Raw genomic sequence first — 24,902 nt, 5'->3', positions numbered from 1 at the left:
TACAGACCTAACGCATCTCTTCCAGTTCACGCACAACCCGCCCTTGAACCCCACCCCTCCTAACGCAAAAGAACAGAACGCCCTTGGTCCTCACCTTCCACCCCACCAACCTCCGCAAACAACGCATCATCCTCTCCCACGATCGCCAACTCCAAATGGACCCCACCACCAAAGATATATTTCCCTCCCAACCCCTATCAGCATTCCGAAAAGACCATTCCCTCCATGACTTCCTTGTCAAGTCCACACCCCCCACCAGCCCATACCCTACTCCTGGCACCTTTCCCTGCCATCGTAGGAAGTTTAAAACCTGCAGCCACACCACTCCCCTCACCTCCATCCAAGGCCCCAAGGGATCCTTCCACATCTGCCAGAAATTTACCTTACCTCTACCATTGTCATCTACTGCATCGGTTGCATCCGGCCTGGTCTCCTCTACATCGGGGAGTCAGGATGCCTTCTTGTGGATCGTTTCAGAGAACATCCCTGGGACACCCACACCCACCAACCACACCGCCCTGTGGCTGAACACTTCAACTCCCCCTCCCACATGCAGGTCCTGGGCCTCCTCCATCACCAAACCATTACCACCCGATGCCTGGAGGAGGAATGCCTCATATTCTGCAATGGGATCCTGAAACCACATAGGATAAATGTGGATTTCAACAACTTCCTCATTTCCCCTCCCCTCACATTATCCTAGCACCAAGCCTCCAACTCAGCACCACCCTCTGGACCTGTCCATCACTCTCCCCCGACCTATCATCATCTCCCCCACCTTTATCCACCTGTAACTTTCTAGCTACCTTCCCCCCAAAGCCAACCCTCCTCCCATTTAGCCCTGACCCACAAGCCTCATTCCTGATGAAGGGCTTATGCCCGAATCGTTGATTCTCCTGCTCCTCGGATGCTGCCTGACCTGCTGTGCTTTTCCAGCACTACACTCTAGACAGATGAATGATTAAGGCTTTATATCAAAATGAAATGTATCTCCTTTTTTTCTCCAAGTCATGCAGCCCAATTCATAACTAACAGACCTGGGAGTTGCTCAAACTCTTTCTGGAGAAAGATATAGTTTTTCCTCAAGAGTGCATTCAAAGTCCATGTGTTGCTCAACAGAATAAGTGGAGAGTACAACCCAATTATATTGTACAGAGTGCAACTGGAGTTTGACTTGTTGTCTGGAGCAGTGGTAGTAGGAGTTGTTAAGAAATTACCTGTGCATGGAGTTGATTTACTCCCAGGTAAATGATTTGGCTCGAATGAAAATTACCTCTTCACCTATAATAACAGAAAGTCAGAGTGAAGTTTCATCTTGTGTAGTGAACAGGGAAATGGCTAAACAAAGCCATCACCAAAGGTTAAACTAATGCTACAATGGTACAGTGTGGCTAAAACTTTCTTTAAGGATGGGGATAATTCCCAAGAAGTGTTTGGCATGTCTTTATTATTTGAGGCTCAGAAAGCAAATCCAGAATTAAGAAAGCTGATACAGCCAGCTTACACTAAGCTGAGTTCAGGAAAGTTCATTTTATTAAATAAAAACTGAGATCTGAAGACGTCCTCACAATTTGCAGATGAAGAATTGACAGTAGTGCATCAAATAACAATTCTGCCCAGACGTTGCAAGGCGATATTGCAGGTAGCACATGAAATTCCGCAGGTAGGACATGTAAGAATATAAAACTCAAGCATCAATAAGCAGACTGTTTACCAGCCAAGACTTCACAACGATGTAATGCAGTTCTGTAAAACAGGCACCTTACCAGTTTTTGAAGAACCATTCAGTAGAAAATGTTGGACCATTAGCCAAAATGGAAATGGAACACTCGAATATTGTTACAGTTATGGATGTGACAACTTAATTTCCAGAAGCTATTTCTTTAGTGGCAATTACAGCTACACCCTCCTCCTGCAGTAGTCAGAATGATCATGACCTGTAAACACCCAATACACCAGAGCTCCCAGTCTCTTCTTATTCAGACACAATGTATCTGCATGATCCATGCCCATCGTCCACACAAATCTCTGCAGAGTTGCCCCCAATAACTGGAATGATTCTCTCAGCAACTCAGTGTAATGAATGCTATCCCCAGACTCGAGGTCCCTACTTTCCCCAGGAAGTCATCAACTGCCTTACTGATAAGCCCAATTATTGCCCAAACCCCCAGAACTGACCACAGCATCTCAACTGTAATTTCTGGACTGGTTGCTTTTGATCTTCAGAACTGACTGTTGCTCAATCCCCAGACTGCAATTATACAGACCTCCAGCTTAGGTCAGATCATGCACCTGACTGACTGTGGCTAACCACTGGACTGGAATCTGCTGAGGCCGTAGATTGTTCAGTGCTCCCCAACATGATAATGTACCTGCCTCTCCACTAAACAGCAATGCAAGACACGAGGCTGGCACCCTGTAACTGAGCACTGAAGAGCCTGTGCACTAAGGAAGAAATGTGAAGTAGATAGAGGCTGGCAGTCTCTAAGTAATAGTATGGAAGTAAGCAGAAAGAAAGAAAGCTAAGAGCTATAAGATGCATCCTGTCTCAATATTTCCAACTCAGGATGGGGAGTGGCTTGGGGTGGAGGATGGAATTTACAACTAAAGCATTGCAACAATTTGCATGTTTCAGTTCTTTTTTTAAAAAAAAATTAGAAATACTTTTTAAACATTTGCTTAAGAATTCATAATTTTAAAATCATTTTAAACATTTATAAATATATGTATGAACCTTGCATTATTCAATGGATATATACACTTTCTAATCCTGCTAGCTGAAATCAGATACATCAGAAATGAAAACCTCAGAACTCATTAAAAAAGCAATGTTTCTGCTTGCGTTTAGCAAGTGGATGAGGCACTTGCTTAAATGGACCTCATGAACAAATTAAATTAGCCTTCTAAAGGACTCTGAATTATAACTGAGAACTATACAGGCAACTGATTATGGAGTTCCCACAAAGATAAAGCAAACCAATTGCTGGTCTTCAGACAGAAGACAACCTCTAATGTAAGCAAAACTTTCATTTATGGGACAAAGAGGAATATAAATGAACCTCCCAAGTCCAACATGGAAATTTGCATCTTCCTTCATGCTGGACTCCACTCTTTTCCACTTCCTATTCCTTCCTAATTGTTCCATGTTAGAAGCCTTTCTGTGCCCTCTTCCACCCACTGCAGATGGGAAGTAGACCAACAGCACTTAAAAGACAGCTAGGAGTTAAGATATTTTGAATCTAAAACACAGGCCAGCTAATGCATTTCTTATTTGTCTTGACCAGTGTCTTATTAAAATGGCAGAGTTGAAGTTGATTACAGTGTATCTGCCTCATGTTCATCACCGTTATTTTGTCTTTGGCTTGATTTTATAAATTGCTAATTACTATTTCTTCTTAATCCTGTAGGTCTGGTTGGTTCCTACAGCTGTTTGGCATTGCCCATTGCTTAGAATTCCTGATACCACACTGGCAAAATGAGAAAGGAAGCAGTAAAATCTGACACAGAAAATTGGCTTTTACTGTTGTTTCTTCACCTAGTCAATTTCCATATATGAAGCAGATCTTTTATCTGCAACAGACATCTGATGGCTATGTTTACAGCCTATGTTTTAACTTATGTGGTAAACTTACAAGCCTATAAAAACATAAGTAACAAACTCACAGTTTCTGTAATTTTCAGATGACGATAAAGCCGTTGACTTAATTTGGATATTAGAATTCAATCCTTTAGCTGTTCTTTTTCAGATGCATTTTACTGTGTGATGACAAATTTGAATACTTCAGAATCAGTGCTATTAGTGAAAATGTCCTGGCACTTTTGTCACTGGAGTGTGTTTTGAATTGACTGTGACACCTGATTCTCTCAAAATGAATGCAGTACCCTAGGCTGTCAGCAAACAGAAATGAATGTCAAACTAAGCCAGGTTATGAAAAATCTCTGGAGAACATACGGTAATTGTCCTTTGAGAATATCCATACTGTATATCCTTTAATCTGGTTCAATTCAAGTTCTAGTCATTTCAATTAACCCTTTCAGTATCAAAGATTTATTGCACACTTCTGTGTTAACTGGCAGTTGCTTCTTGTTGTACCATCTCTATAAATGTTATGGGATATTACACTGTGAAAATAGCAACTTGCTTGAAATATTTGTATGAAATGTCTTCACCCTCTCCTCAGATGGCCATGGACTGAGAACAGGTTCAATGTCCCCAACAAAACAGTATCTCAGAAATTGGATACATAATTCTTGTTTTTTCTGATAACACACCTGGTGCATACTGCAGTGACTGTCTGTTTAAAACAATGAACTAATGAAGAAAAGGGCATCAATAGGATTTATGTGGAATACTGCTATCTAGTCCTGCATTCATCACCCATATTAAAGTGTCTGTACCAAATATGCAAATTTAAAGTCAAAAGCTAACACCCCATTTTAAAGTACTCAACTATTTATTCTTTTAAAATCTCATTGCTCATATTCTTTTTCATGTGAAATAGAAGGGTAGCACATTCAGCTAGTGGGCCTACACACATTTCTGTAGTCAGTATAAGGACAGGTGTAACAGATTATCAGATCATGGAATTGGGTCAGGCACTTGCAGTTTGCAGTGTCCAAATTATGCAGCACAGCAATTGACCAAGGCTTCTCCAACACTTCCTTCCAAACAAGACACTCATCATCCAAAAAACAAAGGTGTTATGAGTTAGGAACACCACCAACAACAACAACAACAACAACACCTCCAAATTACACACCATCTGACTTGGAAACATAATGGTTCTTCATCACTAAGTCAAAATCCTAAAAGTACTTATCTATGGGAGTACCTTCACTGTGTAGACAGCAATAGTTCAAGAAGAGCTTAAAAAAGGCAATAAGTGCTGCTTTTACCAGTGGAACCATGTTCCATACTTAAAACTCCTATAATCAGATAAGTGATTGTTAGTAATTAGAGGGAGATTTGAAATACAAGCATATGAACAAGGTGGAGAAAGTGAGGACTGCAGATGCTGGAGATCAGAGCTGAAAATGTGTTGCTGGAAAAGCGCAGCAGGTCAGGCAGCAATCCTGTTCCCTGGATGCTGCCTGACCTGCTGCGCTTTTCCAGTAACACATTTTCAGATATGAACAAGGTGCAGAAGTAGGACATTCAGCCACACAGCCCACTCCACCGTTCAGTAAAAACATGGTTGATCTGAATGCATCCTCAAATCTGCACTTTCTCCCACTCCTGATAACCTTTTGTTCCATTTGTAAGGCAATCTACCATTGCCTTACAAATATTCAAAGTCACTTCTTCCACCACCGTTTCAAGAATAGAGTTTAAAAGACTCATGACCCTCTCAAAGGTGAAATTTCACCTCAACTCTGATATAATCGGGCAACCCCTGACTTTTAAACAGTGACCCTTCATTCATGATTCTCCTGTCAAAGAGAAAAAAGACCAGCTTAAAATGTATCACCGAGTAAATCTAAAGTTTACTGTGTGAAAATAACAGTGGTTGGTTTTCGATTCTGTTCAGCTATACATGTTGGATATGCCCAATATACTGAAAATTGGGAGAAAACATATATATGTAAAAGTGATTATGATTTCACAAAAACAAAATCATTTTTACAAGAAACCAAAAATAATCAGGCATTAACAACATAGTTGGTCTGCTGGGTATTTTGTTTACATTAGCTGCCAAAAATTTAAATTGGAGGAATAATTCTGAAAAAGTCACAAGGTCAGTTGAAATGGAAAACTTTTTCTGGCCTATTTGATCCCATTGTTTCTCAAAGTCAGCTTTCCCATCCCCAATTAAACTTTTAAAGAAGTATCCACTTGTATGTTAGCCTTAATTTATCATTTCATCTGAAGCACAGCCTTCATTGTGAACTGGACGTGGAATAGACAGATCTTTATTAAGAGACTTGGCTAGAACTGTTTGGGTGAGTCAATGCATAAACTGGGATGGGGATAGGTGTATTCATGGTGCATGAGGTGCTTGAAGTGTAAAATGAACTTTGTTCTGATCTCATCGTGAATGAATGTACCATGTCCAAATCATTTGCATTTCCAAAGAGACTTCATATCCTGCGCATCTTGGTTGCTACAGGAAAAGTTGTGGGAGAGCAGTGATAAAGAAAAGTTTTGGTATTGCAAAAAGGTAAACATGTATAATAATAGAGAAGAAATGCATTGAAGGAAAGGCAAAATGAAATAAAAGCTAATAGTTGAAAATAAATAAATATTTCAAACCAACTCTGTGACAACTTTTAAGTATCTAATATCAGAGGCCAGATGAGCCAACCTGTTGTGCAGCTGTTTTGTTTGCCCAAGTTGCACTAAGGGAAGGGTAGAACAGAAAGGCATAAAATGTAGCTTGGTTCCATTCAATAACATTTAAAGCTTTAATAAGGCTTTTATCGGTCAGAAACTTGGCCACCACAAGGTAAGTAGCATGTATTAATGACTTATCCTCGCTCAAAGTATAGCTCCCCACTGGGATGATATGATCACTTCATTCTTTCATATATACTACATGATCTCCACACACCCCATTACTCAATTTCCAAGGTTTTCATGTGGAGGATGACTTGTTTATATAAGAAAAGCTATATAAATTAGAACAAGCACTTTCAACTTTGGGATTAGATACTTTAAATGACACTTAGTTTATGATGACAAGTTTTCATTGAGTACAATATCCTTCTACTGTCATTGAAATCCAAATAGATCAGACCAAAGAGGGTTAAAAAGTTTGAATTAGCTCTGCTATTGTTCAGTTGAGTCATTCAGACTAGGAATGTCCCAATCTCATCCCTAATCTGTGTCATATCAGCTATTCTCAATTGGAACAGAGGTAATGGACCCAGAATAGGCCTTTCCATTTCTGGGATAAGAAAGGGAAAATCAACGTTACCCTATTTCTAACCACAAAAATGACCCTACTAGAGGTGCAAGGGGATTCTATTCTGCAAAAATTGTACATAGCAACAGGTCAGCCATTTCAAAGAAGGTGAGAATATTGGAGAAAAATCTAGAGAAAAAAACTTTAAATGTTGTACATTAGTTTGCACGGTATTTTGTTGTTGCAATTCATACCTTAATAATGAGGCAGAGAAGAAAAAGAAGCAAATCTTACACTCCAGATTCTATTACTTAATGGGACAACCAGCCATTCAGGCGGAAAGATAGATGGCTTGAGAATTGGCTTGGCCAGTCATGTGAAGACATCAGAAATTCACGACATTGAGTAGACATCAACCTCGAATCAAGGGACAGCTGACAATGACAAGTTACCACATTGCAGTTAGGTTTAAGCATACAGTCTGGGGGAGATGTTAAATGATGCAAGAGGAGAAAGCTGTTCCTGACATGCAACATTTTCAAGCATTTCTTAGTGGCTAATTTACAAATTGGCATAGTCTAAGAATAAGTTTATTGCATGCAGTCATTGGGTAGAATTACACTGTAAACTGCTACTCTTGTAGTGTAATCTGGAGTTTCAGTGCATTTTGTTCCTAAGTTGATTTACTTCTTGATTCTGGACTATATTTATAGGATAAATAACATCAATGTGAAGCAAACCACAACAACATCACCACTAACATTTAGTTAGGGAGTCTTGTAAATTACAGGGAAACAGGAGAAAAAGGGATCTAAATAGGAAAAAAGAAACAACAAAAAAAAAACTACAAATCACAATCTATTGACCAGTCCACTTTCTTACATATGACTTGTTGAAACACACGTAATTGAAAATTTACTTCAAAGCTTTATGCAAACATCTTGACTAGTGGTTAGTTTCTATTCTTGACAAAATAAAAGTCACAGGTTACAGAGGAAAACATTTTTAAAATGTTTATTAATCCCAAATATCATAAACGCTAAAAAACGTGACCAGCCATTTGTGTATCTTTTGAACCAAACTACATACCTGATTTGTCTCGGCAAGTGGCAGCTCTAGTAGGGTCATTAATCTTTCGAGGTCACCAGAACACAAACTTTTACAAAATCGAGGATTCCAACATCCAGCCAATCATACAGATCAAATTTTGGATAATTAAGGTGACCTATGCTGCAGTGTGATCTTGAGAGCCTCTAATGAAAACCATGGAATTATTATTTGGTCCAGTTCCATTGGGTTAGTTTGTTATTGCTACTAGTCTGGCCAATAGCTAGCTTCAGGGAAAGAGCACTAGAACTAGAATCTAATTAAAGAGTTTTGAATGATAAAGCGTGTCATCCCTCACTGAGTAAGTGATAGCAATACTTAATCAGATTCAGAGAAGTACAAACCAATGCTATCAAATCTGCCTTGCTGGAACAGCTGGAAGAAACCAGTGGCACCTATAAAAATCAAGCCACAGCCACTACAATCCAATACTTCTCAGGTGAATGAGCTGGCAGTGAATGTCAAGCTGCATTAAGGCTGAACTCACTAAGGCTGGTCAGGCTCAAATTGTTTTATCCTTCTGACCAAAGCAGGAAGTATAGCTAGCTTCAGTAGCACTAGGAGGGGAAACATTTACATAAATACCTAAAAAAATGCAGTTTTATCAGCTTTGAAATGATTGTAAATATTTTTTCCATCTCTGACTGAGATCATAAAGAGGTTAAATTGTGCAGAGTGCAAATATTGGAAACAGTCAAATGTTCTGAGTATTGGTCGTTCACTGAGTTATTCAAAAAATACAATGTTCTTACATTTAGGATATATAAAATATGGTTAAAATAGTGGCCCTGGTCTCTGATAAGATATAGCACCCACTGAACAAGACTCTTGTTGAATCAAACTGTTCATAATTTGAATATTGGAATTGTAATCACAACACTTCATATTGAGTTTGTCACATTTAATGTTTTTTCTCAATTGAAAATTAATACTTAATTTCTGGTCCCACACAGCCCTTCACCAATGTGTGAAACTGGAAACAATTTAACTTATGTGCTCAGCTTGGGTTCTGATCCCAACACATTTCTGCCATTGGCTTAGAACAATTTGTGACTGTACAATAATATTTTATTGGCTACATTTTGCAGCTGAAATGGTTTCTGCACAGTCCTTAAAGTTGAACCATGGAAGTCATCACTCAATTAATCCACCAGATAAGTCTGTCATAATTTTTTAAAAGTTTTTTTAATGCAACGATCTGACTCTGGTATAAATAGGCAGGTTGGGCATTTGCTGAATATGATATTCACACAGCTCATGGATCTGATAACATATTTCTGAATGTGTTAATGTACTATTCCACCAAGTTTCTTGTAAAATACATCATATACAATATGCCCCCAGCACATATCCTATATATGCATATTTAAAGCTGAATATAATGTGTTGAGAAAAAATGTTTATTACTGCATAGCATATTCTTCTATTTGGTCAATATTGTTGACAGACTCCTTAAAAATTTTAAGGTAAACAGACTATTTACAGGTAAAACCCATGGCAGAGAATATACAACATATTGAATTATTATTTTCAGAATGCGTTGTTTCTTAAATTTAATTTGAAGCAGATGTTTACTGTAATGTTACATTATTTGGTGGAGAAATGTAGTTTCTTAAGCAGATATAATAAATGTAATGGGATAGGTTGTCTCATTGCTGTGTACGTTCTGCTTCATTTAGGAAATGCGCAATGTTTGAGCAACAAATTCTTCATTTGTTTGACTGTATTGCTCATGAAAACTGAATGTTGATTCTGCTAACACTACACTGCCTTGTCCAGCACTCAAATGTCAATATGTAATAGTTATCGCTGTACAAAGTATTGCTAATTACCCAATCAGTCATCCCTATAGGTCCATGCCAGTTAATGTTCCACGCATTTCTCCTTCCACTTCTTCATCTAACCCTATTCTACTATTCCTTTATTCCTGCAATAGTTACTGAGCTTCCTATGAATGCATTCTGACTGCTGTTTGGTTAATGAAGTTTGATTGACCAATGCAAGTTGTGTTGCCTGGTTTTGATTTAATCAGTTAATTAGGACAGCTACCAATCCTTGCAGTAACTTCATCCTAACCATAGTCCAACCAACAGCAATCTCTTCCCAAGCTGTATAATTTGATGTTTAATTTCCACGTTGTTTTCTTGTATTTCAGTTCTGATGAATGCAAAATGAAAAGCTTTAACTTCATGTCATTTTAGCAATGTTTAAGTCTGTAGTACCAAGGATTCAATTGACTAACATGGGAGGATTCAGATTTGCCCAAGTGGAATCTATGTGTTCAAAGGGAAATGTTAAAAAATGCTATTTTTGAAGCCCTCGTCTGTACTTTTTTTAAGTGTGAACTTAAGAAATGGTAATTCTAAACCTGTTTTCATTAATATGTATGACATTTTGGCAGGCTTTTAAATTAACAATCCCAACAATCCTCCTGAGCTATTCAGCCACACCAATTTGACTTTTTTAAATTACCATGTGTATATAACTGCACAAAATAATTTAGAGGAGTTCACACATTTGAACAAATCACTTGAATACTGTAAAACAAAAAAATTTGGTCTTTAACCCCCAGCAGAAAATGTTTAGTTTTTCTCTCATAAATATCAATATAGAGTAACACAGCATCATATTAGGATTTTATTATGACACTTATTTGCATATGCTTCAGTTATTTATTATAAAATTTCTACCCTTGTTTTCAAATTACTCCATGGTTTCACCTCACCACCATCCCAAGTTTGTAATCTCTCCAGCACTAAATCCTCAGTGATTTCTGTAGTTCCCTCTCATATCTCTAATTTTTATTTCTCCAGCATTGATAGCTGTACATTTATTTCAATTTTCTAAGCTCTAAAGTTCTACCTCTAATCATCTCTGCCTTTCTACCCCTCTTTCCTTTTCTAAGACACTCCTTAAAATTTCACTCTTTGACCAAGCTTTTGGTCACCTGTAATAATATCTCTTGGCCCAGTATCAAATTTTGTTTGACACTGCTCCTATAAATGTAAATGTTTGAGAATAATATATTTTAATGAAACAATAAGTAATTTTCAGGTTGAAAATGATGGTGAGATAATGATGGTATGTAAGTCATTGTAGGAATACTATAATACCTAGGGCATGTTACCTATTGGAACTGCCAATGGTTCGTTTTATAACTTACGGAAAGGTAAGAAATTCATTGATCCTCACTAATACACTGAATTGCTTCCTATCAACAGCTCATGGTTAAAGATTATCAATTTTAATTTTATTTTCTTTAATATGTTTTCTTCTACTAACACGTAATTGTGCCCTTTCAGCTACACATACAAGCAGTTATTAACAATCAATTGCTGAAAACATCCTTGTGATTTTAATTTTCAAAATATTGTTCACAACATTCTCTTGCAGCTGTATTTTAAACCTATATGAAACACTGTACTGCGCAGCATTCCACTTGCAAATTAAGACTGATATTTTTGGCATTTTAATTAATATCATGCGACAAAATACAATTGCAGATTTCAGCACCAGTATCCCTATTGATGCCTTTTTTTGGGCTTACTCATGGTACAAACCGTCAGTTTGGCCACAAAACAAGAATGATTGTGCTTCAAAAAAATGAATCAATTTCAAACTATGGTTGTACATCACAGTGAATGAAAAGGCACTATAAAAATGCAAGTTCATTCTTTTACCATGCTGTGCAGTACCGAATGCATGAAGAGCTCAATGAAACTATTTTATGGAAGCATCCTATCAGTGCAGTGCAAGGAGCACGATTGAAGAATTGGCAGCAAACTATTGGCTTGACCTTGCATGGCATTGCGCAGCAATTGTACTTTTCATGTCAGTTTAATGTTTGCGGAGCGAATTAAGCTGTTATTTTAGTGATTGAATATGGATCAATTGCTATGGTGTCCCCTTTCAGTAGTCTCATAATGTTGTACAATTGTAAGAGAAACTATGAAGCGATATTGGCCAGTTCTGTACAAGAGAGAAGGGAAGAACTGAGTTTGAATCCAACACATCCATCTTGTGGTACCTTCTTTCAGAGATCATTGCACGAGCAGAAGGTTATTTATCCACCTTTTTCGTTTAGATAATGTATTGAGTCACAAAGAAAGGACGTTTTACAATGATTTTTGTGCAGGGTTTAGAGGAACAAATTTATAAACAATCTATTTACAGTTTCACCACTGCTAGCATACAGGAAAATATTCCTTCTCCCAAAAGTGCCTGTACATTTCACATTTTCCTTACTTAGAAGACTGCATAGTATCAGAAAATAGTTGAAGAAAGACTGTGAAGAACGTGCACTGAAAAGCAACTTTTGAAAACATGATTGAGAGGTTTAATGGATGTCAGCAGTTGGAAAGTTAACTGACATCTGACTGTACAGAATTGTTACGGGGTTAAGCACTAAACTATAACGTCAGTTGAAACACAAAGGTGTTAGGCACTGGTGTGGCTTAATAAAATGTTGCAAAGATTCAGCTATTATCTGAATTTAGGATGGTGTTTCTGAAAAGTTAATCTAAAAGTGCTTCACATTTGTAAACCACTATTTACCAAATTGGTTCACTGATTATGCAAGTTTGATAAATACTCCTTTTTCTCAATGTTCTCTGCATCAATATTGGAATCTCACCTCATTGTTTACACAGGTTTTACACTGCAAACAACTGATTACCCAAGTTTGCAAGCAAGTGAGTTTTCTTAGAAACTGCATGTAAAAGGCTGTATAGTTATGTCAAATTATGCACATGAAAATGGCTAGTTTACATGGGTAATTAAGCAAACAAATATATATTTGGTATTATTCAGTAACTGGACACTTTTTCAAAGGTTAAATAACAAAAAAAAAATAATTACAAGTTGGTGCTTCTCACAGTGCAGTGGATTCAGTCACAGTCACACTGCATTACAGAACACAAGGACTTTGGTTCTTCCCCGCGATCCTGGTGGCCCCACAAACAACAACCAGGGCCAAGCAACAGAAAGTTCTGGGTTTATGTGATCTCAGACCCAAATGAGGAAGAGTTAATTGATAAGCAAGTTGCTTTCTTAAGAAGGATTTTGCTTTCCCTGGGGCCAGTTCAGTGCAGCACTGGCAGACAGCTGGCAGCAATTTTTGCAGAATGAAGCACAACATGAGCAGGCAATAGGAGATGGGATGGGTGGAGATAACCCCAGCAGAATAGGGGCTAGGTCGGAGAAAGAAAAATTTTAAAATGATTACAGCTCCAGCCACTGAATTCACAGTCATCAAAAATTATTCATAGATAGATGATTTTAAAATATGATACTGCTCTTTATATATTCCACTATTGGATATAAGCACAAAATACTTGTCCAAAATAGCGCTGTCCATACAAGGATGTGCAGAATGTTTAGACTTCCCAGTCTAGTCACATAGAACTTCACAATAGGAGAGTACTGAAGCATTGCCCATTATGTATTTTTAAGTTTACTCAACGCATCTTTGCAAAAAATGTTTTTACATCTCCTCAACATTGAGCAAGAATTGCATAATCTAAACAAAGTAGTGAAAAGCAGGAGTATTCTTGGAGTACTATCCTGAAAGTCAATAATAAAATATCTCTAGTTTAGCAGAGTCAAATTGAGAGATAGTATCGAGGCAACTTCAAAGCTTTTGCAGTGTGAAATCTATCTGCCTAACATTAGAAATCCAAAACAGTTTCTGCATCCTTCTTATTAATACCGCTTGGTTATATCAGTCTGAGTCAACTGTCTGTCCAGTTTGTCACAGGCCCCAAACCAGAATGGTATTGGGTAGGTAGCTCCCTTGGTAAAGATAGGCTTTGTGAGAAAAGGAATTCCCGAGTGTTCTGAGTGTGAGGAGAAGGTGGCACTCTCTCGTGTGGTGAGAGAGGAATTCTGTCCCGTGGAGAACATGAAGAAATGGGTACCCGTTGTCGAACCTGGTGTTGAGGTGGCGAATGATAGCCACTGAACTGTGAATCACAGGGAGGCTGTGTGCTCTGTCCTGGGATGGTAGAGAGGTGGGGCATCATGGCTGTGGTGGTGAAGTGAGCTGAGAAATGCTGATAAGGAACAGTTTCCATGGTCTGAACACTGCAGTTACCATATGGTGGTACTGAAGCCCACATATTGCAGTTTAATGTTTGAGGAGGATGCTCCTCGGCAGCAGCTCCTCCAGGCACATCACTTCCAGCAGTGGAAAACATGCAGGCGTCCCTTAGATCGGCCTCATTTCGATAGGATGGGCTCATCACCTGTTGGTCATATGGCGGCGGACGAAAATAATGTTCTTCAGCAATGGAAGTAGGGGCTTCTAGAAAAGGTCGCTTACACGACAGCTCTGGATGACCATGGGCTTCTGAAAGGAGGCAAAAATATGTTTATCATTGTCATTAATCCCATGGCAGGACAAGAAATCACTACAGACACACCTTTCTGCAGCCACATGGCAGTGATAGTCATATATTAAAGCAACACACCACTGAAAATACTATTTATATTTGAATCTACTAATGACAAATATGTTGTTAAAAATAAGATCTATTTTTAAAATGTTTCCTTTTATAATTTCTGCCCATCTGTATCTTTCCCTGTTATCGATTTTTACATTTCTTTGAGAGAGTTTCATGATGATCACGGTGACAAATCGTACCATTGGGAATTAGAATATATTGCCATTTCAAAATGTTTGATACTGCTACTCTAACCTATTAATTCCTCATTTCATAAACTCCAATTATGACTGACAGATAAAGAGTTATGTGGTTGTAACTGTGACTCACTATTTAAGGATTGTATATAAGATCGATATCCATCCTTTAAAACTGATTAGCTGGACTGACAAATTATAAACCTTTTATTTTATTTCCTTATACCTTAACTGTGTCTATCAATCCAAGTGTGAGTAGGGTTATGATTAAAGAAGATTCGGTTTAAATCTTAAATATTAATTAGATTACTTTGTTATTTATCTTTGTCCTGCTAGGGTTGCAATATTAGTAATAAGTTGTTAATTTCAGTTTAAGTTATAAACAAGGTGTCCAAAATCTGCTACTCATAAGATCTGTAACAATTGAGCGATTTTGAGGATCATTGAATATTTTCATTTCAATGCGTTGCGATCCAGTGATAATGATGATTCCATTTGCTATCCCTAAGTCATAACAAGGGAGAGAAACAAGAGTTACCATGTCAAGTCCAAAGAAGGTTCAGAAAAAATTTACAACAATATTGTCAGTGTTGAAGGATTTGAGCTGTAGGGAGAGGCTGAATAGGCTGGGGCTGTTTTCCTGGGGTGTCGGAGGCTGAGGGGTAACCTTACAGAAGTTTATAAAATCATGAGGGGCATGGATAGGGTAAATAGACAAAGTCTTTTCCCTGGGGTGGGGAAGTCCAGAACTGGAAGGCATAGGTTTAGGGTGAGAGGGGAAAAATTTACAAGCGACCTAAGGGGCAATGTTTTCACACAGAGGGTGGTGCATGTATGGAATGAGCTGCCAGAGGAAGTGGTGGAGGCTGGTACAATTACAGCATTCATAAGGCATCTGGATTGGTATATGAATAGGAAGGGATTACAGGGATATGGACCAAGTGCTGACAAATGGGACTAGATTAATTTAGAATATCTGATTGGCACAGACGAGTTGGACTGAAGAGTTTATTTTCGTGCTGCACAGCTCTATGACTCTCTTCGGAACTGAAGGGCTGGATAATAATTTCTTTTATGCTCTTGACAAAGCAAGAGGAGGAGCAAGTAAAACAGACGGTGAAGGTACCTGAGCAAAATACAAATGGAGTGTTAATAGTGGTAAAGGAGAGATTGAGATTCAAAAGTAGTTGTTAATAGTTGGATTGAAAAAGAGAAAATAAGTCAAATCCATTGAACGCAAAGCCAACAATGGCACAGGTTGAGGGAGGCAGTGTCCATGCTTTGAAGATGTTGAGCTCAACATTGACCCTGAAGTGTTTAAGTGGAAAATGAAGAGCTGATCCTCCAGCGTGTGTTTTTAGCTTTAGATTCCCTACAGTGTGGAAATTGGCCCTTCGGCCCAACAAGTCCACACCAACCCTCTGAAGAGTAACCCACCCAGATCCATTTCCCTCTGACTAATCCACCTAACACGATGGGTAATTTAGCTTGGCCAGTTCACCCTAACTTGCACACCTTTGGACTGTGGGAGGAAACCAGAGCACCCAGAGGAAACCCACACAGACACAGGGAGAATGTGCAAATTCCACACAGTCGCTGAGGCTCGAATTGAACCTGGGTCCCTGGCACTGTGAGGCAGCAGTGCTAACCACTGAGCCACTGTGCCACCCATTTACTGGAGCAGTACAACAGGCCCAGGACAAATGTTGGTGTAACAGTAGGTGATTTATTGAATTTGCAAGCAAGAAGGTTGGGGTTAGTCGCATGGACAAAGCAGTCTACATTTGATCTCACCGATGTAAAGGAGACTGCACATGAGCAGAGAATACAGGAGATTAGACTGAAAGAAGCACAAGGAAAATGCTGGAAGATGTGTTTGGGGCCTTGGGAGTGTGACAAAAATTAGCAGAAGATAGGAGCAGGAGTAAGTCATTAGATCCCTCAAGCCTATTATGTCAAACAATATGATCATGGCTGATCATCAAGCTCAAAACCCTAATCTTGCCTGCCTCCATAGCCCTTAGTCCCTTTAGTCACAATCCTCAAAACTGCCTCCTTCTGGAAAACATCGTGAATTAACCTCAACTGCTTTCTGTGGTATTAACCTACTGGTATTATCACTGGACTGTTAATCCAGAGACCCAGATCATGTTCTACGGACCAGAGTTTGAATCCCACCATTGCAGATGGTGGAATTTGAATTCAATTTTTTAAAAATCTGGAATCAAGAGTCTACTGTTGGCCATTAAACCATCGTCGATTGTCAGGAAAAACCTGTCTGGTTCATTAAAGAAACTACCATCCTTACCTGGTCTGGCCTACATATTACTCCAGACTAAAGTGATGATGATCCTCATTTAACAAGGTCATGTTGTCCGTGATTTTTTTTTCAGGAGGTCGTAAAGACACATGTTCCAAAATATCTGGGGTTGATCTACTTGAAGAAACTTTTAAGTTTTAACAGAACCGTTTGTGCAATGAAAGGGGAATGGCCAATTCTCCCAGCTCAGCTTTTCTCTGGTTTGGGTTTGGTTTGATTTTAGCAAGAAGTCAGTTGTGAAGATGCTGAACCCAAAGAAGAGGTCCATGCTGATCCTCCCTCTCTCTGACATCTCTGTTGTAAGACCCTGGGTTGGATCTTTCCTTTTTTTCGCAAAAGGGTATTTATAGGGATTGTTGCAAGTATTTGAAACAGCATCATTAAGTTAGGATATTCTGTTGGGTTTTCAGATAGATTATGTTATTCAATATTGTGTTTTTTTTTGTTTGTGTTTCACTTGGTAACCTTGCAAATAAATTCTGTTTTGTTTAAAACTAAGTGGTTGGGCCAGCTGCATCCCTCCTGGAATACCTACATCACACCTGCTTAAAACAACTAGCAAAGTTAGGGGTCCAGGTTACTTTCTTGAAATGTTTTGAGGGGGTATGGCTTGGTCCACAACAGATTGGAAGCTCGTTGCAGGATTTGGTCTACATCTCCAAATTGGGATTTGGGTTGTTGGACTCAAAGGGTGCAAGTGGCAGGTGTTGGTGTCTTTTGTTCCGAGTGTTGAATTTGGTTAGCTTAAATAGTGCTTGAGATAGCAATGGCTCTTTCAGTCACTAAGTGTTTTCTGGGGGTGGAAGCAGTGACTTTGGGAGTTTTACAAAAAGTAATTAAGGCCAAACTGCTGGAATTAGCAGACAAGCTAGGGTTGGAGCTGTCTCCTTCCGTGAGAAAAGGAGATCAATTTACAGCAATAACTCAGCATTTACATTTGCTGGAAACACCATCAGAAACTTTAGAGATGGCTAAAATTCAATCGAAAATGAAGCAGCTTGAGTTACAGGCAAAAGACAAGGAAAGGGCAATGCAAATTAAATGGTTTGAATTATGATTAAAAGCAGAGCAAAGAGAAGAACAAATTGCTTTGGCAGAACAAAAAGAAGAAGAGAGAAATAGAGAATGAAGAGAGAAAAGGATGGAGAGGAAAGGAAGATAGAGAGGGAGTTTGAGCTTCAGAAATTAGCATGTAGACAGGAAAGTCAGCTTAAAAGGATGAAGATGAAGGCTGAAGGTCAGCTTAATGAGGAAGCGAGTGTGAATGAGCAAACCCATGGTAGCCAAAGACCTGGTGAGAAACTGTTTAAATATATTCAAACATTGCCTAAATTTGATGAGAAGGATATGGAAGTGTTTTTCATCTCATTTGAAAAGTGGTGAACAGTGACCATGTGGGTTTTGTTGATCCAAACAAAAATTGTAGGTAGAGCTAGTGAGGTATTTGCATCACTATAAAGGAGGTATCTGGGGTGTATGAGGAGGTGAAAAAAAAATCTTAAGTGCATATGAGCTTGTGCCAGAAGCCTACAGACAATGTTCTAGGAATCTAAGGAGGGACCCTGGTCAATCCTACATTGAGTTTGAAAGGATCAAACAAAGTAATTTTGATAGGTGGATAAGGGCATTAAAACAGAGCAAACCTCTGATGTTCTGAGAGAGACAATTATTTTGGAGGAGTTCAAAAATTCACTTCCTGAAGTATTGAGAACTCATGCGGAAGAGCAGAGAGTTAAAATGGCAAGATTAACAGCTGAAATAGCTAAGGATTATGAGTTGATCCATAAATCAAAATTTGGTTTCCAAAATCAATTTTAATCTGTGAGGAACTTCCAGTGATATATGAACCTTTAAAAGCAAGGTTTAGTGGACCTTATCAAGTGAGGTGAACTATTTGATAAGGACTCCAGACAGAAAGAAATCTCACATAGTGTGTCATGTGAATACGCTCAAAAGGTATTTTGACAGGAAGGAAAGCCAAAGGAGACTATGTCATTAGGTACAACACAGAGTGAAGAACCAAGTTCAGAGGATTCTGAACTGGACATTCCTCAAATTAAATTGGACAATGAGGAAGTTGTCAAAAATTGGGTTAAATTATTGAGTGACCCTCTGGAGGAAAATCGAAATGACCTGAAAGAGTTATCGACAAAAAGGGAAGTACTACCATTCCTGGGATTGAGTGGATTTTATCAAACATTTGTACCAAATTTTTGTAGTGTGGCTGCTTCATTCACTGAATTGCTAAAGAAAGGCCAAAAGTTTCACTGAACAGCTGTCTGTCAGGAGGCCTTTGACAGCCTGGAATCTGTGTTAAGCACTGTCCAGTGTTAGCCATACCTAATTATGGGCCGACTGCCTGCCCCTCTTCCGCGGTTACGTTAGAGCCTGGGTGTCCTTGGAGAAGGAGCACGCGGTGTCGACCAATACCCTGGAGTTGTTCAGGGAGAGGTGGGCGCCGCAGGGCGTGGAGTGCATCATTTCTCCCTCCAACTCTATTTTGATTTAGTCCCTACCCTCCCCTTCACTGTTTTGATCACACAGCACTGCCCTTTGATGTGAAGGGCAGTGTTTGTCACTGGCCACCCGGGTGTTTTCCTATCTTCCTGGTGGTGGAATTTGAATAAAGATTCGTGCACTTTGTGCCTTTCACTGTGTCTCACACCTGCACACACACACACACACCATGGGTGCTGGGGATAAAATAAGCACTACCGCACTTAGGTGGTAGTGGGGGGTTTTTTAAAAAAAAATCAATGCAAGTGATGTGGGTGTCAGCGCTGTGTTCTTACAAGACAACAACAAGATAATAAAAGACCGATTGGGTATTTCTCCAGGATACTGAACATTCATCAGCAGAAATATTTGACAGTTGAGAAGGAGACTTGGAGCTTGGCGTTGGCATTACAACATTTCAATGTTGATGTTACCAGTAATGTATCTGAGACAATCATATACACTGATCATAACCCATTGAAATTTGTGGAGAAATGTAAGGACAAAAATCCCAGATTGTTTAGACAGAGCTTGTTATTACAGCCATTCAATTTGAAAACTGCATGTGACAGGATGAGAAAACATAATTGCTGACTCATTGTCAAGACTTGAATGAGAAATTGAGGCATTTGGTGGCAGGAGTAAAACAGACTGAAACAGAATATAGTAGTGCATGTTTGCATGATTATTGTCAATGTAATGTATATGGATGTTGTAGTGTATGGGTTTTGAAATGAAGCCATCTTTGAATATTCATGGTTCTTTTTTTTAAAGGAGGGAGGTGTTGACAATGCTGCTCCTTTAACAAAGTTATGTTGGGTTTTTCTTTCAGGAGATTGTAAAGACACAGCTTCAGAAATGTCTGGGGTTATAGAACATTACAGTGCAGTACAGGCCCTTCAGCCCTTGATGCTGCGCCAACCTGTGGAACCAATCTGAAACTCATCTAACCTACACTATTCCATTCTCATCCATATATTTATCCAATTAATCTACTTGAAGAAGCTTTTTAGTTAAAAAAAACATGTGCAATGAAAGAGGAATGACCAGTTCTCCCAACTCAGCTTTTCTCTGGTTTGGTTTGGTTTTAGCAAGTAGTCAGTTGTGAGGCTGCTGGACCCAAAGAAACAGGTCCATGCTGATCCTCCCTCTCTCTGACATCTCTCCTGCAGGAACCTGTGTTGGATTTTTTCCTTTCTTTGCAAAGAGGCAGTTATGGGAATTATTGCAAGTATTTGGAACAGCATCACTAAGTTGGGATAATCAATTGGGTTTTTGGATAGGTTACGTTATTCTGCATTCTGTTCTCTTTTGTTTGTGCTTCATGCGGTAATCTTGCAAATACATTCTGTTTTGTTTAAAACTAAGTGGTTTGGCCAGCGACATCATTCCTGGAATATCCACTTCACACCTGCTTAAAACAACCAGCAAAGTTAGGGTCCAGGCTACTTTCTTGAAATGTTCTGAGGGGGTCTGGCCTAGTCCATAACACTAACAACGAAGTGGTTGACTTTTAACTTCCCTCTGGGTAATTAGGGATGGATAATAAATGCTGCCCCAGCCAGCGACGCTCTCGTCTAGTGAATGAATAAAGAAAAAAATCCACAGGCTCACTACACTCTTGGTGAAGAAATTTCTCCTCAACTCAGTCCTAAAAGGTTTACTCTGTTTCTTTGAGTGATGATCCCGAGTTCTAGACTTCCCCACCATCAGGAATATTCTTCCTGCATCTAATCTGTCTAGTTCTATGAGCATTTCATTGGTTTCATTCTTCTAAATGTCAGTGAATACAATTCTAATGGACTCAATCTCTCCTCCTAGGTCAGGAATCAGTTTGGTAAACCAAAAAGATAAAGGGGCATGTGTTCCACTTTCTGTAATTGCTTGGTAAGGTGCCATGGAAGGATAAGAGAGAGTCAGGAGTAATGCGTTCCTTTTCCTCCAACTCTCCCTTTGTCAACAGCATAAACACCACCACTGTCCAGCCCCTTCAGTTCCTAACAAGAGTCTTTGGACTGAAAACATTAAATCTGCTCCTCTCAGCACAGAAGCTGTTGACCTGTTGAGTTTCTCCAGCACTTTCCATATTTTATTACGTGCTAGCTGGTTGGTAAGGCACAGAGCTCCTTGTGAGAGAGCAGTTTGACTGTCTGCCCTGCCCTCTCTGCTGGAAACTGTAGCAGATAGGAATGTGACAAGCGGAACATTATGACAGCACTGTGTCTGAAAAATAAAGTTACTTTTTAAGAAAGTGATGATAGTCGTCTGTAAAAAAAAATCTGCTTTCCAAGCTGGTGTTTATATTGGCTGATGTTCATCCACTTTTTAGGACAACTGGAAGTTTCAGTAATTTATTGCCATTCGTTATCTTGTATAAGTAGAAACAGCTCGTCCAAGTCCAACCAAGCTCTCCGTTATTAAACACCATTGCTGTAAGACCAACTGGCTCAGCATCAATCAACACAAGGAATGCTTATCAGTCCGAGTTGTTAATTACTGACAGTCGGCTTGCAGAACTTGTTCTTGTATTTACCCAGACAGCCTCAGTACATAGATTAATGTGTCACATCCTGACAAGATCGGGCTGCCTTCTCATTTACCTTATCACTCCCTTTCCTCCCATCCACACCATAGTCAAACTACATTTCCTATTAATGTCGGCAGGATAATCACTTCATGCAGACAGACACACCAGTGAGCATGAACTTCTTAAATGCAAATACATACAGCGTAGTATGTGTTCACTTAAAAATCACGCAACACCAGAGGTTATAGTCCAACAGGTTTATTTGGAAGCACTAACTTTCGGAGCGCTGATCCTTCATCAGTTAGCTAGTTATCTGACAAAGGAGCAGTGCTCCAAAACCTTGTACTTCCAAATAAACCGGTTGGGCTACAGCCTGGTGTTGTGTGATTTTTAACTGGATTTGATATAAACAAGACATTGTAACATCAGCCGGATGAAGTCCTATACCTCCACACTGTGCTTCACAGTTCTATTGGCAAAATCGATGTTTCGGACAAAAGCCCTTCATCACGAATAAAGGCAGAGACCCTGAAGCGTGGAGAGATTAGCTAGAGGAGGGTGGGGGTGGGGAGAAAGTAGCATGGAGTACAATAGGTGAGTGGGGGAGGGGATGAAGGTGATAGGTCAGGGAGGAGGGTAGAGTGGATAGATGGAAAAGAAGATAGGCAGGTAGGACAAGTCATGGGGACAGTGCTGTTCCCTAAAGCGCTCTGCTAGGAGGCGCCCAGTCTCCCCAATGTAGAGGAGACCGCATCGGGAGCAACGGATACAATAAATGATATGAGTGGATGTGTAGGTAAAACTTTGATGGATGTGGAAAGCTCCTTTGGGGCCTTGGATGGAGGTGAGGGAGGAGGTGTGGGCGCAGGTTTTACAGTTCCTGCGGTGGCAGGGGAAAGTGCCAGGATGGGAGGGTGGGTGGTAGGGGGGCGTGGACCTGACCAGGTAGTCACGGAGGGAACGGTCTTTGCGGAAGGCGGGGAGGGGTGGGGAGGGAAATATATCCCTGGTGGTGGTGTCTGTTTGGAGGTGGCGGAAATGTCGGCGGATGATTTGGTTTGTGCGAAGGTTGGTAGGGTGGAAGGTGGGCACCAGGGGCGTTCTGTCCTTGTTGCGGTTGGAGGGGTTGGGTCTGAGGGCGGAGGTGCGGGATGTGGACGTGATGCGTTGGAGGGCATCTTTAACCACGTGGGATGGGAAATTGCGGTCTCTAAAGAAGGTGGCCATCTGGTGTGTTCTGTGGTGGAACCGCTCCTCCTGGGAGCAGATACGGCGGGGGCGGAGGAATTGGGGATACGGGATGGCATTTTTGCAAGAGGTAGGGTGGGAAGAGGTGTAATCCAGGTAGCTGTGGGAGTCGGTGGGTTTGTAGAAAATGTCAGTGTCAAGTCGGTCGTCACTGATGGAGATGGAGAGGTCCAGGAGGGGGAGGGAGGTGTCAGAGATGGTCCAGTTAAATTTAAGGTCAGGGTGGAATGTGTTGGTGAAGTTGATGAATTGCTCAACCTCCTCGCGGGAGCTCAAGGTGGCGCCAATGCAGTCATCAATGTAGTGGAGGAAGAAGTGGGGAATGGTGCCGGTGTAATTACGGAAGATCGACTGTTCTATGTAGCCAACAAAGAGACAGGCATAGCTGGGGCCCATACGGGTGCCCATGGCTACCCCTTTGGTCCGGAGGAAGTGGGAGGATTCGAAGGAGAAATTGTTAAGGGTGAGGACCAGTTCGGAAACGAATGAGAGTGTCGGTGGAAGGGTACTGTTCGGGACGTCGGGAGAGGAAAAAATGGAGGGGTTGGAGTCATCACCTCAGGAGAACTCCCACCCACAGCTTCCAACCTCATAGTCAGGAAACCCCGCACTGCCCGGTTCTACCTCCTCCCCTAGATCCACAAGCCTGACCACGCTGGCCGACCCATTGTCTCAGCACGCTCCTGCCCCACTGAACTCATTTCTACCTACCTCTACACCGTCCTATCCCCCCAGTCCATGAACTCCCCACATATGTTCGAGACACCACCCACACCCTCCACCTCCTCCAAGATTTCTGTTTCCCCGGACCCATCGCCTCATCTTCACCATGGATATCCAATCCCTCTACACCTCCATCCGCCATGACCAGGGCCTCCAAGCCCTCCATTTTTTTCCTCTCCCGACGTCCCCAACAGTACCTTTCCTACCAACACTCTCATTCGTTTGGCCGAACTGGTCCTCACCCTTAAGAATTTCTCCTTCGAATCCTCTCACAAAGGGGTAGCCATGGACACACGTATGAGCCCCAGCTATGCCTGTCTCTTTGTTGGCTACATAGAACAGTCGATCTTCCGTAATTACACCGGCACCATTCCCCACTTCTTCCTCCACTACATTGATGACTGCATTGGCGCCACCTTGAGCTCCCGCGAGGAGGTTGAGCAATTCATCAACTTCACCAACACATTCCACCCTGACCTTAAATTCACCTGGACCATCTCTGACACCTCCCTCCCCTTCCTGGACCTCTCCATCTCCATTAATGACGACCGACTTGACACTGACATTTTTTACAAACCCACTGACTCCCACAGCTACCTGGATTACACATCTTCCAACCCTATGCCATTCCATATTCCCAATTCCTCTGCCTCTGCCGTAACTCCTCCCAGGAGGACCAGTTCCACCACAGAACACACCAGATGTCCTCCTTCTTTAGAGACCGCAATTTCCCTTCCCACGTGGTTAAAGATGCCCTCCAACGCATCTCATCCACATCCCGCACCTCCGCCCTCAGACCAAACCCCTCCAACCGCAACAAGGACAGAACGCCCATCAAAGTTTTACCTGCACATCCACTAATATCATTTATTGTATCCGTTGCTCCCGATGCGGTCTCCTCTACATTGGGGAGACTGGGCGCCTCCTAGCAGAGCGCTCTAGGGAACATCTCCGAGACACCCGCACCAACCAACCAAACCGCCCGTGGCCCAACATTTCAAC

At 40.6% G+C, this 24,902-nt stretch overlaps 1 protein-coding gene across 1 annotated transcript in view; it reads right to left on the bottom strand.

Moving 5' to 3' along the window:
- Positions 1-8,577: 8,577 nt before the first annotated feature.
- The window catches only part of tbx4 (T-box transcription factor 4), a 114,700-nt gene continuing 98,375 nt past the window's right edge, over positions 8,578-24,902 (bottom strand). Inside the window, exon 8 of the mRNA XM_043718101.1 lies at positions 8,578-14,295. Coding sequence (XP_043574036.1) covers positions 13,679-14,295 — 617 coding nt within the window. The 3' untranslated portion in view covers positions 8,578-13,678. The remainder of the gene's footprint in view (positions 14,296-24,902) is intronic.

Source organism: Chiloscyllium plagiosum, chromosome 28 (assembly GCF_004010195.1).
Source record: "Chiloscyllium plagiosum isolate BGI_BamShark_2017 chromosome 28, ASM401019v2, whole genome shotgun sequence".
Taxonomy (NCBI): domain Eukaryota; kingdom Metazoa; phylum Chordata; class Chondrichthyes; order Orectolobiformes; family Hemiscylliidae; genus Chiloscyllium; species Chiloscyllium plagiosum.
This window is presented reverse-complemented; position numbering and strand designations above follow the sequence as displayed.